The sequence below is a fragment of the Antechinus flavipes genome, chromosome 6 (assembly GCF_016432865.1).
Source record: "Antechinus flavipes isolate AdamAnt ecotype Samford, QLD, Australia chromosome 6, AdamAnt_v2, whole genome shotgun sequence".
NCBI lineage: Eukaryota > Metazoa > Chordata > Mammalia > Dasyuromorphia > Dasyuridae > Antechinus > Antechinus flavipes.
In genome coordinates, this window is record NC_067403.1 from 30,478,233 (window position 1) to 30,490,529 (window position 12,297).

The 12,297-nt window shown below is 37.6% G+C and overlaps 1 protein-coding gene across 8 annotated transcripts in view; it reads left to right on the plus strand.

Moving 5' to 3' along the window:
* Nucleotides 1-10,145, plus strand: part of LIMCH1 (LIM and calponin homology domains 1) — a 334,515-nt gene extending 324,370 nt beyond the window's left edge. For all 8 annotated transcript variants that reach the window (XM_051965619.1, XM_051965620.1, XM_051965622.1 and 5 more), the window contains 2 exons: nucleotides 2,215-2,317; nucleotides 7,173-10,145. In XM_051965619.1, the coding sequence (XP_051821579.1) occupies nucleotides 2,215-2,317; nucleotides 7,173-7,198 (129 nt within the window). In that variant the 3' untranslated portion in view covers nucleotides 7,199-10,145. The remainder of the gene's footprint in view (nucleotides 1-2,214; nucleotides 2,318-7,172) is intronic.
* The last annotated feature ends 2,152 nt before the right edge of the window (nucleotides 10,146-12,297 follow it).

Consider the following 12,297-nt stretch of genomic DNA (forward strand, 5'->3'; position numbering starts at 1 on the left):
CCTTCTGGGTGTGAATATGGTCATCTTTGCAATCTTGTCATCCCCAGAAGGTACAACTAGACTGGTTTACCTTGCTTTGTGGTCTTTGCCCAGGACTAAATAGTGCATACCTGGAAGAAATGTATAGTCCAGTAAGGAGCTAAGAATTCTACTCTGAAATACACCGAAGTGGAAAATGTTAATTATAGAATTCTGTTAGAAATTCTGGAATTTCTTTCAGGAATTTCTTTCTAATCCTGAAATTTTGAAGAGTAAATATTAGGAACTTAGTATCTGGAAAAATTTTTCCAATCCCTGAAATGTTGAAGAGTAAATATTAGGAACTGTTTGTATCTGGAAAAGCCTTTCTAATTCCTAAAATTTTGAAGAATGATTATTAGGAACTGTTACTATCAGGAAAACTTTTTCTAATCCCTGAAATTTTGAAGAGTGAATATTAGGAACTGTTAGTACCTGGCCCAATTCCCTTAGCCGATGGAAGGCTTCGATAATTGAACAATTGGTTCCTGTGATCTAAATCTCTAAACTATATATGTGGTACAGAGGTGGGTGTTATTATTTAGCCCTCTCCTCTCTCTCTGCTCCTAACTCAAAACTAGATAGAGATTTTAAAAGAGAGAGAGAGAGAGAGAAATGCGTCTCCTTTCAGACTAAGTAGAGTGTGTATTTGCTCACACTCTAAGTGTGTTTTATTTCCAGTCTGTGACTCCCTTAGAATCAATTAAGCATCCATTTATTAAATCCCTACTGTGTACAGAACATAGGACCCCCAAAGGAGAGACAAAGTTTACTAAGGATACACACCATGTCACCTTATTCCTTTACGGATAGCATTGTAGGGCATTATTCATGTATTGGATTAAATATATCATAGGACATAATTAATTTGTTGAATTAAATGACCGTCTGGTCTATGAGCTATACAAAGAACTAAAGGAAGACAAAGTGAATAATGCTAACAAAGAAATGATAATGTGGGCACTTGACGCTTCTGGTTTGGGTAGTTTATTTGTTTATGTCACTTATCATTTTGGGGGGGGTGGGAAGAGGGGAGACATTATTTCATGGGTATAAAGAGTTTCTGGAAATGCCGTTCACCAGTGCAGAACAGTAACTGGTTCATGACTTACGGTCTTAGTGGGCTTCCCAGTTAATGAGAGTCCCGGAATCACACAGCTTGTGGCAGAATTTGCTACCTGAATCCACTTATCCCTTTCTCTGGGGGTTATTATCTATTCACAAGAGCACAGTCTCTCAGTCAGCTCTCTCCATAGTATTAGTCTGTCCTAAATTATACTTTGTTTTCAATCACAAAGCAAAATTCATAAAAGTACAAGTAAATTAATTTTAATAAGAAGACTTATAATTTTTTGGGGGGCTGAGGCAATTGTGGTTAAGTGACTTGCCCAAGGTCACACAGCTAGGAAGTGTTAAGTGTCTGAGATCAAATTTGAACTCAGGTCCTCTTGACTTCAGGGCTGGTGCTCTATTCACTGCAGCCTTCTAGCTGCCCCAAGAACTTATAATTAACATACAAATCTACAAATTGATTTTTTTGATACCTTCAAAAACATATACTTTCTAAAGATAGAAATAGTGTAGGAAGGCAAAGTGGGGATTCCAAAATGCTGATCCTTCTTTGTTGAGCCCTGATGAAGTTACTCCCTCTCCTCCAGTTATAACAACTGCCCACCTTACTCTCCTACATTTCTCCTCTCCCGAGCTGGTCCCTCTCCAGTGGCTGAGGCAGCAGGAGATCCTATTGGAGCCTCCATCCTCTCCCACCTACTCCCTTCCTCTACTCACAAGCCTCCAGGCTAGACTCCCTGCTTCCTGGCATAGGGTTCATAGAGAAAAGAATTAGAAAGGGATGGAGAAGCCGTGTTTATGAACTCAAATCTGATCACAGACACTTCCTAGCTGTGACTCCGGGCAAGTCACTTTACCCTGTTTGCCTCAGTTTCTTCATGTGGAAAACGAGCTGGAGAAGGAAATGGCCACCCACCCCAGTGTCTTATTTACAGATTTTCCCCATGAAAGATTCAGACAAGTTTCAGTCAATGTTCCAAATGTCATTTACTTCTCGAAACCACCAATGGGGTTACATTTGATGCGTATAAAAAGCTGCTTCTTCTGTGATGATTTGTCTGTGAATGATCGATACAGGAACTCATTCTCCCATTTCTGCTGACTTCCTTCTTGTTTAATGGACAGTGTGGAATCTGCAAAGGACAGCTGGGAGATTCGGTGAGTGGAACAGATGTCCGGATCCGCAATGGTTTGCTCAACTGCAATGACTGCTACATCCGGTCCAGAAGTAAGTGCTGTAGCCAGCCCAGGAACCCGGAGATGCAGAAAATCTCTTGTTTCCTGAGGCCCTGTCTCTCTTTCTTTCCTATAGACTTTCTCCTCAACAAAGTCCTGTCTTGTAAACAGAGATTTGTCAGCATCCAAGTGAAAAGAAATTAAATGTCGGTTGAATTTCAATAGGAATATATTAATATTCTAGGCACCAGGGATGCAAACAACTAGTGCCCTTAAGGAGCCTATTCCCTATGGAATAAAAGCAAGGTGGATAGAACACGGAGCCTGCGGTCACTAAAGCCTGAGTTCAAATCCAGCTTTGAACAGTTACTAGCTGTGAGACTTCTGTCTGATTCTGTTTCCATACTTGTGAATCAGAGATAATAATAGTTCTTACTCCCAATGGGGTCAAGAGAATCAAATGAGATGATATTTGTAAAAAGCTTTGCAAGTAAAAAATGTTGTATTTAGAGGGAGCTAGTTGGCCTGGAGTCAGGAATCTTAAGTCTCCAACATTTACTGATTGTGTGACTCTGGATGAGTCACTTAACATTGTCTGTCTCATTTTTCTCAACACTGAAATGGGAATAATAATACCTACCTTGAGGACTTGTGGCAATCAAATAGGTAATATTTGTAAAGTGCTTGCTACAGCACCTGATACACAGCATTCATTTAGTAAATTCTTTTTCTTTCCTTTCTTCCCTCTCGTGGTACATCTTGTGCCCAGGAAAGAAATACAAAGTAAATTTATTGGTATGAGAATGGGAGCGGAGAGCTCAGAGATTACCCAGAACAACATTAAGCTGTAAAAAATATCCCCAGTCATTTTTTGGGTACCATCAACCCTTTGCTTTCATCAAGACAGCATCCGTATTGTTCCTCATGGGTATTATGTGGACTATGTCCATCTTCACTTCTTTACTCAGATGATAAAGCACCTTCTAGCCCAGGTCAAAGGTTTTCCTAAAGGAACATTGTCCGACCAGCATGAAAGCTTTCCTAATCACCTACGCCCTGATCCATTTCCTGAATTCCTCAATCATTTTTAAAATAGAACATATTCCTCCTACAGGGGTCTTGATTATATAAACTTGTAACATAGGGTTCTTAGGGAAAAGGACTAGAAAAGTGTGGAGAAGCCATATTCCTGAGCTTAAATATTGTCACAGACGCTCATTAGCTGTGTGACTCTGAGCAAATCACTTAGCCCTGTCTGCCTCAGTTTCCTCATCTGTAAAATGAGTTGGAGAAGGAAACAGCAAACCATTCCAGTGTCTGCCAAGAAATCCCATGAAGAGTTTTGGACATGACTAAAGCTCCTGAACAACAACAAAATCCAGCCCCCTTTTTTCCTAACGCTTTGCCCCAAATAACTCTGGTCATAAGGCTGGGAGTTCAGAATTTTTTTTCCTCTATTTCTTGGTTTTCCATTTCTTTCCACTAAACCAAAACAATCTGATTTGTAAACGTAAGAAGAACCATCTCTTCTACTCCTTTATATCCCCTCAAGATCATAGAAAAATCTGAAAAACAAAATAGGGGAGATAAAGATGAAATGAATTTATGGATCTCATCTACAAATATTTATTTGTGAGGCTGCTTACATATTTTGGAACAGCAGAGGGCACTGTTGCACAACTGCTGCCTTCACTTTAATAAATTCTCTTCTAAATTCTGAAGGAAGTTGGAAAAGTCTCAGGGTTTATTAATCTGAGGAAATGTTAGTCCGCTGCAATACCATTAGTCAGAAATTCTGGAATCTTTTGGGAGTTTCGTGCTTGTTTTAGATTAATAAAATTTCCTTTGAACTATGAGATAGTGGGGCTTTTTTTAATCAGATAAAGTTACACGTTTTCATGTTTTTATCAAAATTTGTAAATATTTAAATAATTTTTATTTTGAAAAAAAATTGAAATTTTACTTTGTGATCGTTGAATTCCAATGCATTTATCTTGTATGGGTATTCCTTTTAAAAAATGAAATTGGCTCGGGGAAGTGAGGGGAATAGACACCCATAGCTATTCAAGAAAATTTGAGAGTGAAAAATAAAAATAATAAAAAAAGAAAAATATTAGAGTCAAACAGCTAAGTAAATTTCCAAGCGAATCTTGTTTAATTTTTAGAAGAGCTTGTCTTTGAAGGGAATAAGAAATAAATACTTAATTCTTTCTTGAGTGTCAACTTATTGAGTGACAATGGTAGAACCTCAGCAAGATTTGCGGATACAACTAGACTTACTTTTTTTAAAAATACATCCGCCAGAGTAAAAATGGAACTTTTTGACCTCTAATTTTTTTCAAAGTGATTTTCCCTTCATCTTCCCAAATGAAGCTTTTTCTCAGCATTCCAGTTGAATGTGATTTATCAGAAGAATATATTGATAAATCAGAAAACGATTTAACAGAGAAATAAAAATAATGTCACACATTGTTCTCTGTTCTTCCCCATCGTGAACTGTACTGAAGAGACCTGAAGAATATAAAAAATCCCACAGGCCCTCAGAGATCAGAGGGGAGGAGCTAGATTCCTTTCATCTCAATTTCACTTTTAAGGGTATTTGCAAATTATTCCATAAAAATGTGCCATTTAGAAAGAATTATCCTGTTCAAAGAAATTTTTTCTTTTATGCTTTGAATGGAAAATGAATTTTAAAGTTCAAAATTTGAGAAATCCCTCCAGAGTCTCAGATCTAGAAGTAGAGGAGGAGACTTTTGTTTTTTGTTTTTGTTTTGCTGAGGCAATTGGGGTTACTGACTTGCCCAGGGTCACACAGGTAGGAAGTGTTAAGTGTCTGAGACAAGATACTTCAGGTCATCCTGACTTCAGGGCTGATCTCTATCCACTGCACCACCTAGCTGCCCATAGAGGAGACTTTTAAGTCCATCTGATGCAGCTCACTAATTTTATCTTGTGGCCAGGGAGATTGCGCAGGGTTCCAGAACGAACCATCAGAAGTAAAATTTGAATCCAGGTTCCCTTCTTCCTTAGCAGCACGCTTTCCCCTGCACTCTGCTGAATCTGTTTAGCTATGTGTAATTTGAAACCTGGAAGATCAGATTTTCAGTATGGTGACCCAGCTACATTTTTCCTTCACAGATTTTTATTAAAAATGACATGGAGAGATGAATCTGTTCACCTGATTTAAGTCTGTGTTTATCCACGATAACTCCTTTCTGGCCACCAATATAGAAATCTCACTCGTAATTGAAAAAGTAAAAACATTTCCAAGAAGGGTCGATGGCTTTTTTCATGAAAGGGGCTTAAAAGCCCTTATCTACTTCAGCAAATACTCCTATGTCTTTCTTTGATATTATAGAAACTGAATTAGCTTTGAAAGTTGAGGGGGGAACCATACATTTAGCTATAAGAGTGTTAATGCATTTGAATGAATGAAGCAATCCTAGATACCAGGGAACTAATCAGATCTGGAGGTAAGTTCTAGAAATGTTTTTACATATCCTTATTTTTATCTGAGGAAAAAAAAGAGAGAGAGAGACAGGATCAGTGTGGAAGGTTTATTCTAATAGTTTTCTAAGGAAATGAAAATAATTTTATTCAATGGAATAATAAAAATGAAATATACATAATCTTATTTTGTAAGAGTAAGGAGACATATTCAAATAGTTTTTAAACTGCATGAGAACATATTAAAATGGAATTCCTGAAAGCTACCTAAATACTTTTAAGATCTTATGCAAATAGCATCCAAAATGGGTCATAAATTGGCCATAACACGTAATGCCGTCACATGCTTAATTTCTGTCCCCGGTTACTTATGTGTTAGATGAGCTTGTCGGTATACAGTGTTCTGTTCAATCATCTCTTACTATGAAATACGTTTAGGAAAGGTCCCTGGGTACTTTATAATTGATTATGTGTTTCTTCCTCATTCTGTTGCTGAAGATGGAGAAACGATATGAAGATTTCAATGAGGAATACGGAGATCCCAACCCACTGGTCTGAAATGATCACTACCATTTTACTTCAGACATCCCAGTTCTTTCCTATCCCCTACAACTCCCAACAGATGACTTTTGATCCTGGGATACAAATAAGGCAAAAGAGGGAGAAGTTTTCTAGCCTTTTTTTTCCCCTCACCATAGAAGATAAAATCTAGAAGCCCAGAATTTCCTTTGACTCACCATAGGGTGAAATCTAGAAATTAGGAAGTGTCCTTCACATATGGAGCAGTATATATTGGGGTGCTGATAAATAATGGTGTCTGGAGGATCTCATCCTTCCCAAGTTTTCTCTCTTTCTCTTAATGCTAAGAGAAAAGGTTCAGAGTAGCAGGAATTCCAAGTGTAGGACTCGGAGTTACAAAGTCTAGAGCATAACTGACCTCAGGCAGCTATGGGACTCTGGGCAAGTCACTTGAATTCTGCCTCAGTTTCCTTGTCTGTCAAATGGGAACATTAAGAGCATCTCAACTGAGAGGGCTTTATAAGCCCTCTGTGGGCTTTAAAACACAATATAAATATTAGGTATTATCGTGACTGATTCCTTATTTTTAATTCAAGCAAATGGGAGCCCATATTGCCACACTCATAAGAAACTAGGATGAATCTCCTGGAAACTAGGCAGTGTGATATGCCTCTGAGAAATTTGACCTTAAACTCTTTTTTTAATGTGGTTCCCATTGGAAGCTATGTAGGAAGGACTCAACGGCACATTTTCTTTGGAGGGATAATTCTATTTACTTGCATAGAATTATGTGGAGACCACGTTGGGGTGGCTCAGAACAACCCCAAAACAGTATAAAAACAAACTCCTGTTCTCTTTCTGCAACTATTCTGTAGGTTGATGGAATCAAGAAAGAGGAATTGTTTAATTCCGTCACTGAGTTTTCCCTTCTTCTCCCTTAGGTGCCGGTCAGCCGACAACATTGTGACGTGGTTTTCACTGCTATAAATCGCCTCCCACTGCTCCCCTTCAGAATGTCCTGGACAATCGCTTACAAATGTGCCCATATTTGTGGGGCTTCCTGGCACTCATTTAATTTTTAAAAAGCTAGACTAAGAGGCTGTGTCTGTTCCTTTATAGCGCAATGTATGTTTGTATTTTCCTTTTGTTTTTATTTTTTCTTTCTGCATTTGCACAGTATCTTTTGAGAGAATATTGAGTTGTTTTGATCCCAAGTCCTTCAGAAAGTTTTGTGGGATTGTTTTTGTTTTTTTGGTTGACATAATCTTTTTTTTTTGGTATGGCAAGATATGTTGATGATCTAAAATGTGATATTATCTTCTTTGGGAATTAAGATAAAAAATGCAATGAAACCATTTGTTTTAAAATTTCTAGGAGCTAAACATTTTAAGTTTACACAACCGAACTATAGAAAGTGCAGGACAAGCCAACGTTTGATGAACACTCTACTGAGGGAGCTTCTCATTAATACATTTCTGAACTAAAAAAAAAAATCACAGGAAGTGATTTTCTGTTGTTGAGCTATAACTCTTTTTTTGTACAGATACTAGTTTGGTAATACATACTGTAATTCTGAACCGTTTATGTTCTGTACCCTTCGAGGTCAGGCCCGTAAATTATTGCGCCATTAACATTCATGTATTTTCAAAGTTACGTCATTAATGTAGCTTATTCTGTCAAATAAAAAAGAACCCTTATAAAGCCTACGGGGCCTATACTCTGACTGAATGGAGGCATTTCCCAAGAGTATGAGAGAGATGAGATGATTTCAGTCGGTCTTTTTTCAGGATTACTGCAGTACTGTACTACCAGAATCCGAGAGAGAGAAAGAGGAAGTTGACTCTCTCCCAACAACAAGTGGGACATCGGTAGGAACAATGTTAACGTGATGCCCTTGGCAAATATCCTTTACAACATTCCCAGGAGAAAGACCAGGAACTGTCCCATGTAAGCCTAGGAGGGATGCTTCATACGCTTCGGGTACCCGGTACCCTGTGCCATATACGTGCAGAGATTAGCTTGAGAACCTCTGCTGTAGTTACTTAAAAAGGATGTGATAACGTGTGTGATCTCACTGACTGATGTGTGACCAGTAAGATCCTACAGTTCACTTTGTATTTCGATCCACTTTAATGGATACCTATATATATATATGCATGTTTCCTTTAATTCTCCTCTTCGTTGTCAAGAGTCCCAGCTATTGATCATGGAGAACTTGAACCAGGAATTGATGGGCTGTTCCCTTAACTCCATGTGTCCCATAATGAATTCCAGCTGGCTGAAGAAAGGAGAAAGTTGTTTAAAATCTTCATTTTAACTTTCCCGGGATTTTTTTTTTCTTATAAAAGGGTGGGAGGGCAGAGAAGAGCAGGTGGTGTTTAGGACACCTATTTATTCTGCCTTAAAATCATGTTAAACTAAGGAAAATGTGTTGCGAATGTAGAGGATGAACCCATCCGTGGTATGTTGCTGTATTAGTAAAGGGATATAACGTGGATGTTTATTAGCTAAGCAATAACTTTTCTATGTGTTATTTGATATAGCTAGTGACTATTTATTTACATGTTATGCTAGATGGTCCTTTGCATGCCAGTTCTGTGCTTGTGCAGAATTTCTCCTCGGTCACTGATGGCGTTTTTACGACATTGTCATTCGAAAATGTTGGATTGAACCTTATACATCATTTCATTAAAATTGTGCCTTAGAAAATGCAAAGCTATTGCACATAGTCAATGATGACTTATGGATACAGCGAATTCAAGAGGAACGGAGTTATTCCCGAGACCTTCAGTTCCTGAGACTTCTGGTAGCGGTTGCTGTTTTACAAAAATGAAAACAAAAAATAGTTTTGGAAATGTACAGATATTCAGTCCGATATTTTGATTAATCATCTGCATGTTTTATTGTTAGATATTTTGATAATGTTGATGTTTACATTTTGCATGGTATTCACAGAGTATTCTCCCACGGTAATGCACAAAACATGCACAATTTTAACATTCATAACTGATTTTTTATAGAACCCTTTTTACCTATGAAACTCCATCCGTTACATAAAGAATACATGAATATTGCACATTTTTTTCTGGTTCCCACAGCCTCATTTATACATTTTTTCTTAGTGAATGTCATCATACATATATTGAAACTAGAATCCAGTCAAGAAAAATACTCATTTTCCAACTGCAAGATGCGCATTTTTCATAATGAACTCTAGTCACCAGCACAGAATAATCTCCAGCATTCTAAATTCTAATTGCCAACTGTTCTATTTCTATTTGATTTCTATTTCATTTGGACTCTGTTACATGGCATTTTGGAAAGCCTGGGTTTTGTTTTCTCCAATTCAACAAAATAAGTATGAAGATTTCTTGGTAAATAATCTTGGAGATCCCAGGGGGAGAAAAATATAAACAATGCTTTACTACACTGGGTTGTAATATATATAAGTGTGTTTAGTTGTAGAATGAAACAAGGAAAGAAAAGGAGAAAAGTAAGTGATTTATTATTCTTGAGGAAGGATGAGATCTGATTTTTTTTAGATCCTCCAAAAGCTGTTCCCTTCTCATTGTTCAGAGAACACGGATAACTCCATTATAACTATGTTATGTGTGTTTCACTATCAGACTTTCATGTGTTTCCTCACTCTTTCTATGTAGTGTTATTAATGCAAAACATACTGTAGTTATCTATTTGAAGCATCAAAGTTAATGAAGTAAAAATGATCTACGTCATATGCAAGACCAGCCAAGAGGGTCATTACTGTTCTAGGTTGGCTAATGTGCTATATCAGTCACACTAACCTTCATTTACAATATTTATTCTAAAATGCCTCTGAAGAGTAGCAAAAAGTTGTCTTAAATGCAACGGCTTTTATAGTAAATGTACATTTATAAATAAAATACTCAAATGAATTTTGGTGTTCTTTGCTTTATGGGGTTGTGTTTCGTTTCTTCTGGTAAGGGAAGATTCATTTCTTACCTACCTCAGATATCTTCCTACTCCATGCTTCTGTCACCTCCCAAAGTGATTTTTTTCTAAAATACTTCCTCTCCCGAGAGAGGTCAAATGTTGACTAGTTTTGTAAAAGCCAAAGTTGATTCAAGATTTGCTTAGCAGAAGCAAATATAAAACATTTTCAGCCTTTCCCCTCATTGACACAATGGAGATATATGATTATTGTGTCAGGGAACCAGCATCATCATCAAATGTAAACTACATTCTCACTGCACCCCCAACTCAATAAATTCCAAGGACTCCGTGTTATTTCCAAGATCAAATATAAAATCTTTTGTTTTAGCATATAAAGTTCTTCATAATTGGCCCAAATCATCTTCTCTTTCCTTCTACATTTTCTATAATTTAACTGTTATTTGTCCATGGACTATGAAATCAGGGAGGTCATGATATGAATGGATTTAAGTGTGACTCTACAAAGTCACCTGCCTCATTTTCCTCTCCCGAGAGAGATCAAATGTTGACTAGTTTTGTAAAAGCCAAAGTTGATTCAAGATTTGCTTAGCAGAAGCAAATATAAAACATTTTCAGCCTTTCCCCTCATTGACACAATGGAGATATATGATTATTGTGTCAGGGAACCAGCATCATCATCAAATGTAAACTTGGCTATACTTAAATTTCCCAGTGGCCAGATATAGGTCAAGATGATGGAGATGACCCTAGATGCAGAGGGACACTAAGGTTCCCTCCCTACTCCCATCTCAGTTTGACTAAGGCAATGACCAATCAGTGATTAAGGCAAGATTAAAAAATAAGGAAGGTAAAGAATGGTCTTTTTTAACATAGTCAAGGAAAAAAAAAATGGTAGCCCATATAACAAGTCATATGTCCTTCCATACTAAGCTCTGTAGCTAATGATTTACTTTTCAAGACCTGAAATGTGCCCAATTTAAACACATCAATCCATTGCCATCTTCTGCAATATTTGTCAGAGAGAAGAAAGCAACCAGATTGAAGAGGGCCTTCAAAATAATGTCATACAAAGCTGAATTGAGGGAATTGAGAATGGATAATGTAGAGGAGAGAACCTTGGGATTGGAGGGGAGAACAGCTCATCTTCAAGTATTAGGACTTTTGCATGAAAAATCCTGTTAAATTTATTTTACCTGGCCCCAGAAGAAGATGGCAATCAGAGAAGATCAATCAGTCTATTTTCCTGACGATTAAAAGCATTGTGCTTAGCTCATTGCCTTGGCACACAGGTACAAAATCAATGTTTATTGATAAAGTAGAATGAGCTCCTTCACAACTTCAGAACCTTAGAAGTTACCTCAGAGGCCACTTCTTCCAACTTGATCCTGAACAATCATCCATCTTGACAACATCCCTCAAAAGGGGTGATCCAGTCTCTGTGAGAAGACCTTTCTCTTTAAGCAAAGCGTTCTCCCAAGATGCTAGAGGGCTGTGAGGGAAGACTTGATGAACTACTTTGCCAGAAATGTGGGAGAAAGGATTTCTGATCTGGTACAGGTTAGACTAAAGAGCTCGGAGCTCACTTCTCATACTGACATCCCAGGATTCTGGGATTGATTTTCTTTGTGTTGCTTCCAGCTGCTACCCAATTATCTTCCTATTGTGAGTCACTCTGGGAAATATATCAAGAACCAGCTGGGCAGACCATTTCCTTTTAGCAGGACATCAAGTTAAGGAAGGGAAAATCGACTTCAGGAATGACTAATCGTTTGATCATCATGGAGGAGGCTAGTCTTTGTAACATTTTGCTTGTTGGATTTATACAGCAAGGAAATAATTTATTAAAGACCCGTTTGTGTACTCGTAGCTTAAAACTGCCTGCTGGGGGCTTAAAATCTATATTTCTGTGAATAAATATATCAAAAGGCCCAGAGACCTCTAGAACACAGACATCAAATAGTCTTTTTTGTCAAGGAATATTTTTTCTCACTAAAGGTCAAAGTTTATATAATTGGAATCTGGAAGACCTGAGTTCTATTCCAGCCTGATCACTGGGTGACCCTAGTTACTTAGCTTCTCTGAGCATGTTTCTGCATCAATAAAATTTGAATAATAACACCTACTTCAGAGACT